Source organism: Myxocyprinus asiaticus, chromosome 11, assembly GCF_019703515.2.
Source record: "Myxocyprinus asiaticus isolate MX2 ecotype Aquarium Trade chromosome 11, UBuf_Myxa_2, whole genome shotgun sequence".
NCBI classification, from domain to species: Eukaryota; Metazoa; Chordata; class Actinopteri; order Cypriniformes; family Catostomidae; genus Myxocyprinus; species Myxocyprinus asiaticus.
Window position 1 is genome coordinate 39,037,072 of NC_059354.1, and position 20,120 is coordinate 39,057,191.

General features: G+C 38.8%; 2 protein-coding genes across 5 annotated transcripts; one reads left to right on the top strand and one right to left on the bottom strand.

Annotated features, from left to right (window-relative positions):
• Nucleotides 1-99: 99 nt before the first annotated feature.
• Nucleotides 100-5,695, bottom strand: znf142 (zinc finger protein 142). Its single transcript, XM_051711151.1, is given in 9 exon segments — nucleotides 100-362; nucleotides 365-619; nucleotides 622-1,075; nucleotides 1,078-1,381; nucleotides 1,383-2,985; nucleotides 2,988-3,005; nucleotides 3,117-3,248; nucleotides 3,727-3,866; nucleotides 5,573-5,695. Coding segments are annotated over 8 exon segments (3,087 nt in total). The 5' UTR covers nucleotides 3,815-3,866; nucleotides 5,573-5,695; the 3' UTR covers nucleotides 100-129.
• A 995-nt stretch (nucleotides 5,696-6,690) lies between these two features.
• On the top strand, nucleotides 6,691-19,982 carry LOC127448509 (mitochondrial chaperone BCS1). 4 transcript variants are annotated; one of them, XM_051711117.1, is made up of 8 exons: nucleotides 6,691-6,830; nucleotides 7,002-7,377; nucleotides 8,989-9,128; nucleotides 9,830-10,024; nucleotides 11,879-11,942; nucleotides 12,447-12,619; nucleotides 12,906-13,023; nucleotides 19,101-19,982. In XM_051711117.1, exons 2-8 carry the CDS (start codon nucleotides 7,058-7,060, stop codon nucleotides 19,351-19,353), a joined length of 1,263 nt encoding a protein of 420 aa, XP_051567077.1. In that variant the 5' UTR covers nucleotides 6,691-6,830; nucleotides 7,002-7,057; the 3' UTR covers nucleotides 19,354-19,982. The 4 variants fall into 4 exon arrangements, with proteins under 4 accessions (XP_051567077.1, XP_051567078.1, XP_051567081.1 ...); XM_051711118.1 differs by having other exon boundaries at nucleotides 7,071-7,377; XM_051711121.1 differs by lacking the exon at nucleotides 6,691-6,830 and adding an exon at nucleotides 8,418-8,452 and having other exon boundaries at nucleotides 7,259-7,377.
• Nucleotides 19,983-20,120: the final 138 nt, after the last annotated feature.

Consider the following 20,120-nt stretch of genomic DNA (forward strand, 5'->3'; position numbering starts at 1 on the left):
TGAATGAATACACTGGAAACTGTTTATTGGTTTCCATGAGTGTTATGATCAAGATGGCATGTAATACTTCCAGATGTTCCCAAAGAAAACTGTTGAATCTACATACATACATATAGACATAGTACAAGGCTACATATCTGCTGCTTTTTGCATATGTTCTAAATCAGTTTGTCCATTCTCTTGTCTCTCGTCTTTTTCTCCAGTCCAGGCCTTCTGTGTAACTAAGCTAGAGGTCTCTTGGTCCTTACCCACACCATTTTGCATGAGCAAGTCAGGGTGGTGCCTCTGAAGATGTTTCACAACCTGAAATTTCTGTTTGGCCTGATAGACACAGTGGAGGCAGTGAAATGGCAGCTGATTGTGTGGGACATGTAATGATGGCAAAGACCTGCAGGCCAGCGAAATGCCCTTTGGCATACGGAGCACACGTAAGGCCGCTCCTCGCTGTGCTTTCTCTGATGAGTCTTGAGCAGGAAGCATGTCTTGAAAGCCTTGCCACTAATCTCGCAGATGAAGGAACGCATGTCTTTGTGGCATGTCTCCCGGTGGATGCGCAGGGTGTCAGCACGGTTGGTGCGGTACTCGCAGTCCTCGCATGGGCCTCCAGTAGCTAGTGGCGTATTGTACTGAACACACAAAAACGACATTTGTGAGATCGGACTCCCTCGTGCTTCACAGCAACATGCTGCATCAGACAATGCTCTTGTTTGCAGGTGAAGGAGCAAAGGTTGCACTTAAGTTTACCTGACATTTTTCATCTAGTAGCCTTTTTGTCTTTCTGGTAACCCAGGGCATGATGGTTTTGAGATTTTTCAGATTTAGCCACAAATGAACAGTGCAGACACGGGACTTCCCCTGGTTTTAAACAGGCCTTTATCTCATGGCTTGTTAAAGCTCTCTTCTGATAGCACTGAAAAGGACAGTTGGGACACGAAAATCTGGGATTTGGGTCTTCGTCTGCTGAATCGCTTTCCACGTAATTTGCCCCATTTTCCTCCTGATTATAGTCTGAGTCACTAGGATAACCCTCTTCCTCAAACTGCTCCCTGTTTTCAGCCAGATCTATTTTTTTTTTTTTTGCATGCTTCTGCCGCATGTTGAGCAATGATGATCTATTGTGACGTTCCTGATAGATGAAAAAGAACATATTTTGCAAGTATATCTACCATCATCTTCAATGTAGCCAGAGGTCTCATCATTTATGGAGTCCACTGCCTCAGCTAAAGATGGCCTAGTGTTGATATTCTCATTATTTCTACTCGTGACAGTTGCCTGCCTTTCTTGCAATGTGGTTTTCAGCGAATCAGCCTTACTTACTATTGCAGGGCCTTCAGGTTTAGCCAAAACTTGCTCTCCTGTATTTGAAGCATCAGTGACTTCAATAGTTTTCAGGTTCCTTTGTGAGGGATCCTGATTTATTAGTGCCCTCTGTTGATTTGCTTTGCACCTGTATAGATGCATTGCTCCCTGACTGACCTTCAGTGCTTGCAAATGTACATTTCTTTCTGCCCCATAGCAGTGACCTGCATTTCTTGAGATGATGAGTGTTTAAAGAATGTTGCTGTTTAAACTGCATGCTACAGTCCTGGCAGTGTAGTGCTGCCTTCATCACCTGGCAGGAGGACGCGCAGTGCCGGATTAAGGCTGCCTGCTTTCTGGTCACATACGAGCAGCGGCTACACTGGAAGATGTTGCCCCGTGTCTGGACGACAAGCATCTGCACCCTGCCCTCTAGTATTAGGGCTTTAGCCTGATCTTTATCCTGTCTCCTCATGACCTGCAGATGTGTTTCTGAAGCTGAGGGCTCTAGAGATGAGTTTGAGATTGAGCTCTCTTGGTGGACTTCAGAATTTTGGAGTCCCTCCCTGTTTCTTTCACTTCCTGCGATTGGTGGGAGATCTTCAGGATAACTCCGGTCCTCACAGTAAGCCACTTCATCATCATTGTCCTCATCTTCTGGCTCCGGGGAGCTTTGGTGGACTGTATGTATTGGGTGAGACCTGACATAGCTACCAATGGGAGCATCAAAACCTGCGTTGCCCATATTTACGGTCTCAGCAGGCAAAAATGTTGTCAGACTGCTATCCATGCTTGTTTGTGAAGTGAAAAGTGAGGTATCACACTTTTCTTCATCAGTGGGAGTTATACGTCCTTCAAAAAGTTTACATGCCTCTTCTCTTGCAGATACAATATCAGAACTGACCTGCCGTGCTAAAGTCGGATCTTCAGTTCCTCCAGTAGTGGCCGCTATCGCTTCATCCTCATTGACGTTTATAGAGATATTTTGTGAGTCATCTATAGTCTCATTAGCCTGTTTTGCATTCTCAGTAAGTTCTCCATTTGCAGAATTTGCAGTCTGAGGTCCTGCAGATTTGGAGAAAAAGTTCTGCGTCAAATCCACAGAGTTCAGCTCTTTCTTTTTCTCTGCATACTTCTCAAGCCACACCACATCTCCGTGCACAAATCCACGGGTTTTCTTTTTGTGCAGGAAGAGGCCAGTATTGCTAAAAGTTGTGTAGTGATGACGGCACTCATTAGCCGCAATTCGATGCTCATCTAACGCATGCTTTTGAAACTTCTTATTTTCTGTATACTGATATGAGCAGCCCTTATGTAAGCAGAGCAATGGCTGCCCATCTTGTGTCTTATTGTGGGACTTCATATGGATCTTTAAAGCCTGACTCTTACTGAATGTCTTTTGACATGTCGGGCATGTAAACAGCTCAGCATTGTGGACATCCTCCTCTTGATGCCCATAAATGGTGACGAGGTGTCATCGCAGAGAGTTGCGTTCCACAGCTCCGTACTCACACAGATGACATTGATGGAGTAGTAGCTTACTCTTGCTGGTGAAGCAGTGTTTGCATGTGGGGCACTGCAAACTGGGGTCGGGAAAATGAAGGCTCATGTGCTCCACCAGATGGGAGCGAGTTTTAAAGCAGCGTCTACATTCTGAGCAGATATGCGTGCGGAAAATGTGTTCGTGCCCTCTGAAACATGGTCCACTAAATGGAAACAGACAGAATAAATCAGATTAGGGTTTTATTATTCTAATCATTTTATCACTCTTCAAATCAAAGGGTATTCACATACACACATGCATGGTTTGTATCTACCTTTAGCTGTACACTTTTCTTGGCTAATGGTGGTTGCATTTTTTCCCCTTTTTTTGCTGATGCTTTCAATCTTTTGGCTAATTTTTTTTCTTCTAGGTAACATCTGCATATCTGACCACTTATGAGACAAAGCTGTAATAGGAAGCAAACAATCCAGTTCTTATAATCTGTAAACTGACAAAGTTGTAAGAAAAACAAATTCAGAAAAACAATGTACTGTCAGCAGGTCATTATCGCAAAATGCACCCTGACATTATTCTGCTCATTAAATGGCTACTTACCACATAAATAAATGGAAATGAAATATTGTTTGGAGTTCATATTATTTCATTTTGAGAAAAAAAAAAGACAATGGAGAGATACAAGAGATGTGAAACTAGGACAGCTATGTAGGAAATGGGCTACTTTGGACAATGGTCAATTATAGAGATTAGTGTTCATTACACAAAAATATTTGACAGCAGATTGCAACGATTAACCAGAATCAAGTGTTCTAGACAGCCGTGTGATAAATATGAATTATTTCCACATACTGATTCATGCATAATGACTATTTCATATTAAATATGTTATTAACATTATTGACTTGATAAGTATTGTTTTATTTTACCTTCAGATTTGACATCTGTTGGAAGGATTTCATTTTCCACATGATTAGAGAGTTGTTCTGCATCACATCCACGCTCTTGCTGTTCCATGTCACAATGTGAATAAAGCTCCAAAGGGCATCAGTGAAGGAAGTGTAAAATTCTATTTTACAAAAAAAAATATATATATATATATATATAATAATAATAATAATAATACAGAAGATTTTGTACAGATTTTGCTCTTATGGAAAGAAATTGGTACTTTAATTCACCAAAGTGGCATTCAACTGATCACAGTGTATAGTCAGGACATTAATAACATGAAAAATTACTATTACAATTTGAAAAAAATGTTCAGAACTTCTTAAACTACTTCAAAGAGTTCTCATAAAAAATCCTCCATGTGCAGCAATGCAGATCCTTGGCATTCTAGCTGTTTGTCCAGATACTCAGGTGACATTTCACCCCACGCTTCCTGTAGCACTTGCCATAGATGTGACTGTCTTGTCGGGCACTTGTCACGCACCATACAGTCTAACTGATCCCACAAAAGCTCAATGGGGTTAAGATCAGTAACACTCTTTTCCAATTATCTGTTGTCCAATGTCTGTGTTTGTCCACTCTAACCTTTTCTTTTTGTTTTTCTGTTTCAAAAGTGGCTTTTTCTTTGCAATTCTTCCCATAAGGCCTGCACCCCTGAGTCTTCTCTTTACTGTTATACATGAAACTGATGTTGAGCGGGTAGAATTCAATGAAGCTGTCAGCTGAGGACATGTGAGGTGTCTATTTCTCAAACTAGAGACTCTGATGTACTTATCCTCTTGTTTATTTGTACATCTCACCTTCCACATCTCTTTCTGTCCTTGTTAGAGCCAGTTGTCCTTTGTCTTTAAAGATTGTAGTGTACACCTTTGTATGAAGTCTTCAGTTTTTTTGCAAATTTTAAGCATTGTATAGCCTTCGTTCCTCAAAACAATGATTGACTGATGAGTTTCTAGAGAAAGCTGTTTATTTGTTTTGCCATTTTTGACCTAATATTGACCTTAAGACATGCCAGTCTATTGCATACTGTGGCAACTCAAAGACAACGTTAAGCTTCATTTAATGAACCAAATAGCTTTCAACTGTGTTTGATATAATGGCAAGTGATTATCTAATATCAAATTAGCAATTTAGCATGATTACTCAAGGATAAGGTGTTGGAGTGATGGCTGCTGGAAATGGGGCCTGTCTAGATTTGGTCAAAAATGACTTTTTCAAATTGTGATGGTGCTGTTTTTTTACATCAATATTGTCCTGACTACGTGATCAGTTGAATGCCAATTGAATTAAAGTACCAATTTCCTTCCGAAACAGCAAAATCTCTACATTATTCCAGACTTTTGGCCACCAGTGTAGATTCTTAAAATCCCAAGATTGATCTTTTACTTTAAAGTTTACTTCAGCTTTGGATAAAAATATAGCAAATGAACGGCATCATTTGGGCTCTGTTTTTTTTTTTTTTTTTTTTTTAAATCAGTGTTTTTGTCTTATCAATGTACGTTTAGTTTATCAATGTACCGAATTAGAAAAAAATAAATAAAATACATATCAGCAAAATAAACATTATAAATGAAATGAAATAGATTCAAAACATTTCGAAATAGGAATCTTATTAAATCGGGATTAAATTCATGTTGTTTTCGCTCTGGTAAACAAATAAACAATGCACAGTTCCAGGAGAAACAGAAGACTGATCTGTTCAATTTAATTAAAATAAAACAGTTAGAATGTGCTGGAACTAAATAACATATTGAATCAAAGCCATTTGTAATTTATTTATACTTATTACTTTTTAACTATTACTTCAATTAAATAAAACATTACCTGCACTTGTCTTGATGTAAACAGTGTCAGCGGCGCCATTTCTGGGCTTTTTGTGCAGAGGGAGGAAAATTACTTTTGACAGATACATTTTGTATACATGATGGAGAATTATCAACTTTTAAATGCCCAGAATCTATCCAGATGTGTTCATAAATATCTAAAAAACCAGGGTTGGGGAGTAACGGAATACATGTAATGGGATTATGTATTTAAAATACAAAATATTAGTAACTGTACTCCACTACAATTACAATTTAAATCATTGGTATTTAGAATACAGTTACATTCAAAAAGTATTTTGATTACTGAAGAGATTACTTTGCATTTTAGTGTCATTGGTTTCATTTAATCTTTAGTCATTTCAGATGGAAAACATTTATACATATAAATGATGCGATCCAAAGTGCATTTGAACAGCGGTGAAACACTTTCTTATGATATGTTACATTCATACGAGCAGACAGAGAAGTACGTTTGAAGTAAGTTTGGAGCAGAAGAAATAGAAATAAACCTTGTGTAAATTGTCAGCTTCACGCTAAGCTAAAATGCTATTTCTAGTCATTTTACATGTACGTTACCAGGCACGATCATATTTTTTATCAAGAAAATTCACGTTAGGTCATAATATCTTTTTTTCAAGTAAGACCTTTGATATTAGGGCAAAAATCGTATTCTTGATAATAATTTTTTTATTGTTTTCCTGTAAAAATATCTAAAAATCATTAAAACAAGATCGATTTGATTAATCTTGTTTTAGAAACAACACTGCATAAGATATTTAGGTTTTTCAGAGAATATATTTTTAACGTGCATTTTGTCTTACTGTACTGGCAGAATTTTTATAGTCAAAACAAGTGAAAAAATCTACCAGTGCTGAAGAAGTAATCCAAAGTATTTAGAATACGTTACTGACCTTGAGTAATCTAACGGAATACGTTACAAATTACATTTTACAGCATGTATTCTATAATCTGTAGTGGAATACATTTCAAAAGTAACCCTCCCAACCCTGTGCACAACTACGATTTCAGTCACAGCGGAACTATTAAAGTGAAACACATTTCAGACGGAATCATTTCCCGGAACACCGGAAGCAACACAGAGGTCGCCATGTGATTTGCCCAATGAGAGAGAAAGAGAGAGAGCGCGCGCGCACGCACTTAGGTGCTGTCTAAGCCGATTCGCATCTTTTTAGTTTCTTTTAAATTAACAAGTCAAAGATGTATGAAAGGTGCCGTGTAATGATCTTTGCACAACAGTAAGTATCATTACATTTTAATTTTTAATTAATTTAATAAAGAATAAATTTAGAGTAACTGACCAGTGATTGTTTGCACATACATATGGTATGATGTATTTTAAATCTCAAGGTTCTTCTTACAGTATTATAGTACCACATTAAAATGTTTTCCTCCCATTTGCTGTAAAGGAGGGGACAGCACAATTGTCCTTGATTGCTTAGGAGAACCTGAAATCACCTTCATCATGACCCTTTCAGATTTCTTTGGAGCCTTGAAAGACAACCCTTACTTTGGGGCAGGCTTTGGGCTTGTTGGCATTGGCACAGCACTTGCAGTTGCCCGAAAGGGGGCACAGATTGGCATGATCTTCTTTAGAAGACATTACATGATCACACTGGAGGTTCCTAGCAGAGATAAAAGTTATCACTGGCTTTTAAACTGGATTACTAAACACGCCAAACACACACAGCATCTGAGTGTTGAGACCTCCTATATGCAGCATGAGAGTGGGCGAGTCCATACACAGTTCGACTTCCATCCCAGTCCGGGCAACCACATAATTTGGTAAGAAGACCACATGTTATGTAGAGAGAGCATCAGTTTCACAATGTTATCAAGTAAAGTGGGGTCCAAAAGTCTGAGACTTCATTGAAAATCTGAGATTCAAAATCTAATTTAAATTTGAATTTTTTGAATTAAATTTGAAATTTGATTTTTGCAAACTGTATAATAAAGAATTGTTATTGCATAAAATGAAGAAGAGATATTTAAGATTCTGCTCTATTCAAATTTGTTATAGTGACCATGTTTACTCATTTTGCAAAAGATTTCCTTGCTTCCATTGAAGAACACAAGATGTTCTTTGGAACATTCTCATATCATGCTGGGAGAACACGAATCATCAAATTTTGCACACAATTGTGGAGTCCATGCCAGCTCGAATGCATGCTGTCACTGAAGGAATAGTTCACTCAAAAATGAAATTTCTCTTATCATTTATTCATCCTCATGTCCCAGGTTCTTCTGCACAACACAAAGATTTTTTATAACATATTAGCTCTGTAGTTCCATGCAATGTAAAAGAATTGTGACCAAAACGTTCAGAAGTTTCAAAAACCCTTAAAGGCAGCATAAAATTAATCCACACGACTTCATTGGTTTAATCCTTGTATTATGAAGCGATCAAATCAGTTTTGCGTGAGAAGAGACCAAAATATAACTCCTTTTTCACTATAAACCTTGACATCAGCAGTCTCCTTGCCGATCATGATTTCAAACTTGATTACTCTTCCTAGCGCCATCTAGCGCTCCGTGCATGTGTCAAGCACTTGGAAGTGTAATTGAGCTTGAAATCATGATTGTGCCTAGAGACAGCAATGGCAAGATGTACAGTGAAAAAGAAGTTGTGTTTTGGTCTGTTTTCACCCAAAACCGATTGGATCACTTCAGAAGACATGGATTAAACCACTGGAGTTGTACGGAATACCGTCATGCTTCCTTTGTGTGCTTTTTGGAGCTTCAAAGTTTTGGTCACCATTCACTAGTAGTGCATGGATCTACAGAGTTGAAATATTCTTCTAAAAATCTTTGTTTTTGTTTTGCAGAAGAAAAAGTCATGCACATCTGGGATGGATTGATGGTGAGTAATGATGGGAGAATTTTCATTTTTGGGTGATCTATTCTTTTAAACGTAAAGCAAAAGGGGGGCATACCAAATACTGAAAATTTCTGAAAATTCTGTTAATTTTGCAGTTCACTAAAATTGTTATGCTGGTAATGAAAGTTGTGATAGAAAGTTTTTTGTATTTAATTAGAAAAATGCTAAATGGAAGCATTTACAATGTGTTATCGCTGTGACCCCACTGTATGTTACAGTATTTATAGTTGTTGGATATGGTATTGATTCAAAATGTAATAATTTACCTTCATGTTACCTTCTGGCTGTTATCCCAGTAAGGAATAATGAATCAAGAACAGTTTATTAACCATGTGGCCCTAATCCGCAATCTCCACTTAATATACTCTAAATTAAGCATTAAACTCTAGGTATGGGTATAGTGATGCTGCTTTCAACAGTTTACATCTGATGTGCTGCTGATTTGAGCTTCCCATAATCAGGGATCAATAAAATACACCCAATTATCTGTGTTTCTAATTGAGGCTGTGTGTTTTCAGGTATGGAAGGAAGTGGATCAGAGTGGAGAGAACCAGAGAGAAGCAGATGGTGGACCTGAACACTGGAACTCCATGGGAGTCTGTCACCTTCACTGCTCTGGGTAGAGACAGGCAGATATTCTTCAACATACTCCAAGAAGGTATGAGGAAGAAAATGGACTGGTGCCAAACATAGCTAGGTTTCTGGGTGATTCTTCAACTACGGGCACTTGATGGCATTTGAGAAGTAGCAAAAATAAATGATGAGGGCATGATAGAAAAGTTACTGGGTCCGTTTTAATGTGTCCTGCATATAACAGAAAGAAAATGGATGGAATCTATATTATTAGTTTTAAAGGAATAGTTCACCCAATAATGAAAATTCTCGCATCATTTACTCACCCTTATGCCATCCCAGATGTGTGTGCAAGTGGATTCAATGCAAGTGAATGGTGGCCAGAACTTTGAAGCTCCAAAAACCCCAAACAACTCCAGTGGTTAAATCCATGTCTTCAGAAGCGATATAATAAGTGTGGGTGACAAACAGATCAATACTTATGTCCTTTTTACTATACATTCTCCTCCCTGCCCAGTAAGTGGCGATATGCATGAAGAATGCAAATCGCCAAAAAGAAAGTTAAAGTGGTGATTTGTAGGGGGGAAAAAAGGACTTGAATATTGATCTGTTTCTCACCCACGCCATCATATTGCATCTGAAGATATGGATCATTTGTGTTCTGCTGAAGAAAGAAAGTCATACACTTCTGGGGTGGCGTGAGGGTGAGTCTGCTATAGATTGCAGTATAAACATTGTGTAAAAATGTGTTGCAGCCAGTAAAGGAGTTATTCTTTGTTTGTGCAGCTCGTGAACTTGCTTTAAAACAGGAAGAGGGTCGGACTGTGATGTACACTGCCCTTGGAGCAGAGTGGAGGCCTTTTGGGTTTCCTAGGCGACGACGGCCCCTGTCATCAGTAGTTCTGGAGAATGGAGTGGCAGAGAGGATTGTTGATGATGTGAAGGAGTTTATCGGCAATCCCAAGTGGTACACTGACAGAGGTGAATTATTACAGGATGACTTAAAGATAATCTCCGTTTAGATTTTCTAACAGAAATCTTTTTTATAATTATGTTCCAAACACATATGACTTACTTGCTTCCATGGAACATAAAAGGAAGATTTTAGGTAGAATGTTTACCTCGACTTATCAGTGAGTTCATTGTAAATCATAGGCTTGTTTTATGGATTTTGGACTTTTTAAAAGGTAGGCAGCAAGGGCAAAGGCAAATGCAGTACTATTGGATAAATTATACGCTTGTAATGGATCAACTTAAAAATGTTTATTTTCTCCAATTATTTTTATACTCTATACAAATAACAGCCAAAATTCTCATGCCAACTGTCATGTTGTAAAATACTGTATGCGGATGATACAGTTCTCCTCTCCCTACTTTCAAATTCAGAGCAGAACAATAGCCCTGCATTACACATGTTTATCACCTGGTGTGAATGTGTCTAAGACAAAGTACATGCTGGTTGACTTAAGAAAAAAGGCTCCTAAGCTACAACCAGTGTATATTCACGATGTAGAGGTAGACAGAATGGAGGAATATAAGTTATTTTTTGATAATAAGTTAAAGTTTCAGCAGAACACTGAGGCTATCTTTAAAAAGGCACATCAAAAACTTTATGTTCTAAGGTAATTAACTTCAGTGCTCAAAGGTCTATCTCTATCCTGTCTATCCTTTTATAGCTCATTTATTAAGAGTATTCTGTGTTTTTCGTTTATGTTGGTTTTTTCTTCCCTCGCTCTTACGAATAAAAAGTGCCGGGGGGCCTGGGTAGCTCAGCAAATAAAGATGCTGACTACCACACCTGGAGTCGCAAGTTCGACTTCAGGGCATGCAGGCTTCCTAAGCAAGCAATTGGCCCGGTTGCTAGGGTGGGTAGAGTCACATTGGGTTAACATCCTTGTGGTCACTATAATGTGGTTCTTGCTCTCGGTGGGGCATGTGGTGATTTGTGCGTGGATGCCGTGGAGAATAGCGTGAGCCTCCACACGCACTAGGTCTCCGCGGTATCACGCTCAACAAGCCACGTGATAAGATGCGTGGATTGACGGTCTCCGATGCGGAGGCAACTGAGATTCGTCCTCCGCCACCCGGATTGAGGCAAGTCACTCCGCCACCACGACGACTTAGAGCACATTGGGAATTGGGCATGCCAAATTGGGGAGAAAAAGGGAGTAAATGAAAAAAAATATAAAAACTGCCTGCAAGCCATAGTTAAGACCTCTGCGTAGTCTAACTCAAGGCTTGCGGTATTATGAGAACATTCATGCATTCATTCACCAAAGTCATGCCACGGTCCAAATCACTGAGATCACATTTTTTCCCCATTCTGATGGTTGATGTGAACATTAACTGAAGCTCCTGACCAGTATCTGCATGATTTTATGCACTGCACTGCTGCCACATGATTGGCTGATTAGATAATTGTATGGATGTTTGTTGGTGCCAGACGGGCTGGTTTGAGTATTTCTGTAACTGCTGATCTCCTGGGATTTTCACACAACAGTCTCTAGAATTTACTCCGAATGGTGCCAAAAACAAAAAACAACCAGAGAGTGACAGTTCTGCTGACGGAAATGCCTTGTTGATGAGAGAGGTCAACAGAGAATCGCCAAACTGTTTCGAACTGACAAAGTCTATGGTAACTCCGCTCTGTACAATTGTGGTGAGAAGAATAGCATCTAAGAATGCTATTATGAGATAAAGGTTGGCACTGTTTTGGCGGCACAAGGGGGACCTACACAATATTAGGCAGGTGGTTTAAATGTTGTGGCTGACAAGTGTATATATATTTGAAATCGTTACTAATTTAAGTTTTATTGTTGAATATATTTTTATCAGGTATTCCATATAGGAGGGGTTATCTGCTGTATGGACCCCCAGGCTGTGGGAAGAGCAGCTTTATGTAAGCACAGTTACTTTGTTTACAGTTCAATGTATCACAGATACAGTGATATGAATGAATAGTTCAGTCATATAGTATCATGTACAGTAGTTTCAAAGTCAGGGTTACCAGGGTAAAGGAAAACCTGGAAATATCAAGTTTAAAATAGTAATTTACAGCCCTGGAAGAGTAATTAGTGAATACATTTTTCTAGTTACACTCTGCACTAAAATAATTTAGTGGCTTGAGAAATTCCCCCTGTGAGCCAAATTCAAAAATCAGGATGTTTTGTGATGGGATTGTCTAAATTAATTAATTGCTAGGATTGGTACTTGACACACCAATGGCAATCCACCCCAGCAATATCTAAAATTATTTTACAAGTAATCACAAATGACTAGTAAAGTATTGGAATTCATTGGTCAAAATGTGTGGGAACTCTGTAAATTAGTGTTATTTCTATGTACAGTATGGTTGCGATAAAGTGATGAGCTAAACACTCACTTAGTTGCTGACTTTTCACAGAACTGCGCTGGCAGGCGAGCTAGGCTACAGCATCTGTCTGATGAGTCTCAGTGACCGCAGTCTGTCTGACGATCGTCTCAACCACCTGCTGAGCGTTGCTCCACAGCAAAGCATCATCCTGCTGGAGGACGTGGATGCAGCCTTTGTCAGCCGTGAGCTGATGCCCACAGAGAGTATGTTCCTGCTACAGATAACTAACACACACAGTTGTGTTTTTGAAACTCTTTCACTATGTAAACTCATTATACGTGTATTCATGAATTGTAGAAGCCGAATGTTTCATAGATGGACGAATCTCATGAAACCAGTAAAGAACAAATGGCGGTCATATTTCACCTCTAAATCAAAAGAAAATGAAGCCTATTTTTAGGACCATTAAGATTTATTTGCATTGTGACATTGATATGCTACTAGAATAAGTGGATACAACAATGTTCTGTAACTTGTGTTTTCTCACAGATATGCTGGCCTATCAGGGCATGGGAAGACTGACCTTCAGTGGTCTTCTGAATGCTCTGGATGGAGTGGCATCTTCAGAGGCCCGAATTGTGTTTATGACTACTAATTACATTGAAAGGTACAGCTCAGTTACCTTTGTTCCAAATTTAAAATACTTGTCCTCTGCCCGTTCACCTCTTTAATCACAATGGGAACAACAAAATATATAAAGATTAATAGCATTAAAGAGTATTTCACGGCAGTCTGGGTTCTCACAGTCAAGCAAAAAAGGTTGTGAGATGTCACCCAATTGGCTGATATTTGGCCATTTTGAGATATTTGAAATAGTCCGATAACTGTGTCTGCTTGGCTGTCTGAAGCTCCCCTTTGCGTCAGAGCTAAACGCTTCCAATAGTCTTGGTAACCCTTAAATGCATGGGTGTTTTGCCAAACATTATTCCATACCTTGGGCCTTTAGCAACCTGGCACATATCACAAATGGATGTACAAAATTCCCAGATATTGTCAGATAAAAATAAAATAAAAAATATAGAAAATAATAGAATATATTCTGATATATTTTAATGTTTTGTTTTTCATATATCAAAGAGATGATGCAACAAATATAGAAAAGTATTCATTACTTTCACACTGAAATTTCATGAGACGCAACTGTCTGTCAATAACATTGAGCTACACATAACACATACAGTGCATCCAGAAAGTATTCACAGCGCTTCACTTTTTCCACATTTTGTTATGTTACAGCCTTATTCCAAAATGGATTAAATTCATTATTTTCCTCAAAATTCTACAAACAATACCCCATGATGACAATGTGAAAGAAGTTTGTTTGAAGTATTTGCAAATTTATTAAAAATAAAAAACAAAAGAAAATCACATGTACATAAGTATTCACAGCCTTTGCTCAATACTTTGTTGAAGCACTTTTGGCACCAATTATAGCCTCAAGTCTTTTTGAGTATGATGCTACAAGCTTGGCACACCTATTTTTGGGCAGTTTCTCCCATTCTTCTTTGCAGGACCTCTCAAGCTCCATCAGGTTGGATGGGGAGCGTCGGTGCACAGCCATTTTCAGATCTCTCCAGAGATGTTCAATCGGGTTCAAGTCTGGGCTCTGGCTGGGCCACTCAAGGACATTCACAGAGTTGTCCCGTAGCCACTCCTTTGTTATCTTGGCTGTGTGCTTAGGCTCGATGTCCTGTTGGAAGATGAACCTTCGCCCCAGTCTGAGGTCCAGAGCGCTCTGGAGCAGGTTTTCATCAAGGATGTCTCTGTACATTGCTGCATTCATTTCCCTCGATCCTGACTAGTCTCCCAGTTCCTGCTGCTGAAAAACATCCCCACAGCATGATGCTGCCACCACCATGCTTCACTGTAGGGATAGTATTGGCCAGGTGATAAGCGGTGCCTGGTTTCCTCCAGGCATGACGCTTGCCATTCAGGCCAAAGAGTTCAATCTTTGTTTCTCATGGTCTGAGAGTCCTTCAGGTGCCTTTTGGCACACACCAGGCAGGCTGTCATGTGCCTTTTTCTGAGGAGTGGCTTCCATCTGGCCACTCTACCATATAGGCCTGATTGGTGGAGTGCTGCAGAGATGGTTGTTCTTCTGGAAAGTTCTCCTCTCTCCACAGAGAAATGCTGGAGCTCTGTCAGAGTGATCATCGGGTTCTTGGTCACCTCCCTGACTAAGGCCCTTCTCCCCCTGTCGCTCAGTTTGGCCAGGCGGCCAGCTCTAGGAAGAGTCCTGGTGGTTCCAAACTTCTTCCATTTACGGATGATGGAGGCCACTGTGCTCATTGGGACCTTCAATGCTGCAGAAATTTTTCTGTACCCTTCCCCAGATCTGTGCCTCGATACTATCCTGTCTCGGAGGTCTACAGACAATTCCTCGGACTTCATGGCTTGGTTTGTGCTCTGACATGCACTGTTAACTGTGGGACCTTATATAGACAGGTGTGTGCCTTTCCAAATCATGTCCAATCAACTGAATTTACCACAGGTGGACTCCAATCAAGTTGTAGAAACATCTCAAGGATGATCAGTGGAAACAGGATGCACCTGAACTCAATTTTGAGTGTCATGGCAAAGACTGTGAATACTTATGTACATTAATCCAATTTGGAATAAGGCTGTAACATAACAAAATGTGGAAAAAGTGAAGCACTGTGAATACTTTCCGGATGCACTGTAAGCTACACAAAAGTTACACATATTGAAAATAAGTTAAAAGCTACACAGATGTATTTTCTCAAGCACTTTTTGAGTCAAAATAGGCACACAACTTATACTGTATAATTTCAGCCTAAATGACAGTAGCCAAATCTTACTGTTCAAGTGTTGCACTTGCTATAGTTTACTTCCACATTGCGGCTTCATCAAATAGCAATGTCAAATATAAATCAATCACTGAGACAACAACGCCACCTTGAGTAAGAAATAGCATGCATAAAATATAGATTTAATTCACATAAGTCACACTGAAAATCAATGTGTTATACAGTAGTAGTCATGACTTAACAAGAAACAAAAAATCAGAAACCCACCCAAATTACTTTCAACAACAACTCCTTTTCATTAGAGAAATATTTCCATCATATATCCCTATATATTCAGATGGATCAAAATCTGAGGATCATGTATCGTCTGCATTTGTGATCAACCATCAAAAAAAGGAATATCCATCCCCAATCACAGCTCAATTTTTACAGCAGAGGCAAACGCTATCGTCTTAGCACTGGACATCATAAAGACTATGCAGCAGAGAAACTTTCTGATAATTTCAGATTCAAAATCATGTCCTCAGGCAATGTCATCTTTAAAAAATGATCACCCAAGGCTTGAAAAGATTCTATGCCAGCTGCTGGATTTGGAGGCCAAAAATTTCAATATCTGCTTCTGCTGGGTACCTGGACACTGTGGAATCTCAGGAAATGAGGAAGCAGACACTGCTGCAAAAGAGGCCTTATCAGCGGATTTCAAAAAGTGTCCAATACCTCCCACTGACCTAAAACCCATAATAAATTCATATGTTAAAAATAAATGGCAAACTGAGTGGGATCAATGCACCATGAACAAACTCCATGAAATCAGCCCTATTGTTGGCAAAAGAAGTTCCTCTCTGTTTTCAAATCGCTGGGACCAGATCGTCTACACCCGCTGTCGAATAGGTCACTCCAGGATGACAAGTTTTTAATATTGGGAGAAGATTCACCAACATGTACCTTCTGCCAGAGTCCATTATCCCTGAAACATGTTTTATTAGACTGTACTGGTCTTAACCCCGTGAGAAACCTTTTTTTATTCAGTCAGCACTCTGGAAGAAATTTTTAACAAAGTCAAACCGAATGCAATTTTAGAGTTTTTAAGAAAAATAGATTTTAAAAACCTTTTATAGAATTCCTTACACATGTCTCACCATGGAAATAGCCACAGAAGCTGGCATGGCATTAAAAACAAACAATCAAACGTTAGTAGTCATTTGTATTGTCTTCTAAAAAACTTTTTCTTGTAAAAAAGAGAGGTTGAGAAACACTAAAAAGGAATGGGCACAACTCCCAAAAATTTGTTTTTTACCTGGATTTCACCGTAATAACCATAGAAGCTGGCATGGCATTACAAACAAACAAGCAACTCTTTTAGTAAACATTTGTCTTTTAGATGGTTATTTATATCTGCTACTTTAGTGTGTCAATAGGAAATATACATTTTATACTCAAAACATTCCTTTTGCAAATAGAATAGAAGAACAGGGAGCCCTGCAACAGATGGTATGGCCCTCACAGAGCCCCCCACTGAACATCGGGTCAGTCTGGGATTACAGGAAGAGACCGTAGTAATTGAGACAGCCTAAAAAAATAAAAGAACTGTGCCGAATTCTCCAAAAAGCTTGAAACATGCTATCTGCCAACAACCAAGAAAAACTGTGTCCAGGTGTAATTAGGAGAATTGGTGCTGTTTTGATAGCAAAAGTGTTCACACCAAATATCGATTTAGCTCTTTTTCTGTTTACTGGACTTTGTATGATATTCATTGATTAATGAAAACTATTTATTTCATTGTTTTTTTAAGAAATCCTCACTTTGAAAGTTTTTCACAAGTGCCTAAAACTTTTGCACAGTACTGTATGTATATACAGTTGTGCTCAAAAGTTTGCATACCCTTGTAGAATTGGTAATATATGTACCATTTTTAAAGAAAACACGAGTGAGCAGGCAAAACACATTTCTTTTATTTCTTATGGGATTCATATTCAACTGTAGGTTATAACAGAATGGCACAATCATAAAACAAAACATGGCAACAAAGATAAAAAATGAAATGACCCCTGTTCAAAAGTCTGCATACCCTTAGTTCTTAATACTGTGTATTGCCCCCTTTAGCAACAATGACAGTGTGCAGTCTTTTGTAATAGTTGTCTATGAGGCCCCAAATTCTTGCAGGTGGTATAGCTGCCCATTCGTCTTGGCAAAATGCCTCCAGGTCATGCAAAGTCTTTGGTCGTCTTGCATGAACCGCACGTTTGAGATCTCCCCAGAGTGGCTTGATGATATTAAGGTCAGGAAACTGTGATGGCCACTCCAGGACCTTCACCTTTTTCTGCTGTAACCACTGGAGGGTCAACTTGGCCTTGTGCTTAGGGTCATTGTCGTGCTGGAAAGTCCAAGAGCTTCCCATGCGCAGCTTTTGTGCAGAAGAATGCAAATTGTCTGCCATTATTTTCTGATAATATGCTGCATTCATCTTGCCATCAATTTTCACAAGATTCCCCTTGCCTTTAGAGCTCACCCCCCCCCCCCGCTTCACAGTGGGGATGGTATTCTTTTCACTATAGGCCTTGTTGACCCCTCTCCAAACATAGTGCTTATGGTTGTGACCATAAAGCTCTATTTTGGTCTCGTCACTCCAAATTACAGTGTGCCAGAAGCTGTAAGGCGTGTCAAGGTGTTGTCGGGCATATTGTAACTGGGCTTTTTTGTGGCATTGGCACAGAAAAGGCTTCTTTCTGGCAACTCGACCATGCAGCTCATTTTTGTTCAAGTATTGTTGTATTGTGCTCCTTGAAACAACCACACCGTCTTTTTCCAGAGCAGCCTGTATTTCTCCTGAGGTTACCTGTGGGTTTTTCTTTGTATCCCGAACAATTCTTCTGGCAGTTGTGGCTGAAATCTTTCTTGGTCTACCTGACCTTGGCTTGGTATCAAGAGATCCCAATTATTAAGTGATTGAACAGTACTGACTGGCATTTTCAAGGCTTTAGATATCTTTTTATATCCTTTTCCATCTTTATAAAATTTCATTACCTTGTTACGCAGGTCTTTTGACAGTTCTTTTCTGCTCCCCATGGTTCAGTATCTAGCCTGCTCAGTACATCCACATGAGAGCTAACAAACTCATTGACTATTTATACACAGACATTAATTGCAATTTAAAAAGCCACAGGTGTGGGAAATTAACCTTTAATTGCCATTTAAACCTGTGTGTGTCATTGTGTGTCTGTAACAAAGCCAAACATTCAAGGGTATGTAAACTTTTGATCAGGGCCATTTGGGTGATTTCTGTTGTCATTATGATTTAAAAAGGAGCCAAACAACTATGTGATGATAAATTGATTCATATGATCACTATCCTTAAATAAAAGACAGGTTTTTTTGCATGATCAGTCATATTTTCTAAATCAATGCCAAAATTTCACAATTTCTGCCAGGGTATGCAAACTTTTGAGCACAACTGTGTGTGTGTGTGTGATATATATTACACACACACAGTTTATTAGCATTATTTTGGCCATCAACCTGCTTTCTTGATATCTGCATCAGTTATTGATAAATCCATGGCTGACCACTAATATCATGGATTTATTTTTTTATTGTGATTAAATATGTAATATTGGGAATTATAAGTGTAGAAAAGCCATGGAAATTAATACAATCTTTGAAAGACATGGAAATTTCTAAATATTTTTCTAGTTATGCTCCGTTATAAATTTTCATCCGCTAGGAATTGCACTTTGCGAGTGCAAACTATATAAAATTATGTTTTAAAAACTCTTCCCGTAATTATGAATAACTGGAAAGGTCAAGGAAAATCATTGATCAAAATGTGTGGGAATCTTAGAAAGTGTGTTTTCCTTCCGATTAACTCTGTATTGTTTTCTCCTTTTTTTTTTCCTTAATTCTCCTCTTTGTGCTGAAGATTGGACCCTGCTCTTGTCAGGCCTGGTCGTGTTGATCTGAAGCAGTACGTGGGCCACTGCTCTCATTGGCAGCTGTATCAAATGTTCCGGAGATTTTATCCTCAGGAGTCCGTGGCTGAGGCCGAGCTATTCGCCGAGCGAGCGCTGGCAGCGCATCCAGAGCTCAGCGCCGCTCAGGTTCAAGGGCACTTCATGATCTACAAAACGGACCCAGTTGGCTCTATCAAAAATATCGATAAGATTAAGGAGTGAAGACCTGCTGAAAGAACACTTTTTTTTTTTTTTTTTTTTTTTTTTTTTATGATGCAAACGGAACCACAAAAGATTGAATCAATCTTCGATGTTTACACCTTCTGGATAGACTTCTCACACATTTGAGAAAATCCAGCCTGTGGAAGTTTTTTTTTTCCCCCTCTGGATATTGTTATGAGTTCAGTGCCTACGGATGACATCATGTGCTAATTTTCTGTCCAAAGTCCAGAAATGTCCAGAGACTCATATTTCTCCTGAGATGAATTTGAGAATTGCTTTGTGTACATTAAATTGTGTCAAATAATGGCTTAAGTTGGACCTAACATAAGCTCAGAGAGAAATGTAAATTTTTGTACATAAATATCACATGCAGTGATTTTGGACACTTAAGCCACCCTTGAAAATGGCTGAAATACTTTGCATAATTAACAGAATATTAAACCAAGTGCCATCTGCAAAGAAATTATGCTAAAACATTTCTCAGAACCAAATGTACTTTTTATGCTTAAGCTATATTTAAATACTATCTATAAATAGTAATAAGCCACTGGTTTGATATTTTGTTGTCTTATGCAATAACATTCACTTAATTGTGTTGCTTAAGTGTCTAAATATGTTTCTCACTGTACATTATCTAAGCTTTTTTTTTTTTTTTTTTTTGACAATTTAAAGAAAATAGAAACATTGCAAACTTTCAGATTTCTTTTAGGGATGACAGCCACTGTAAACAGAGGTATGTGCTGTTCAAATATTATTTGTATTTGTTC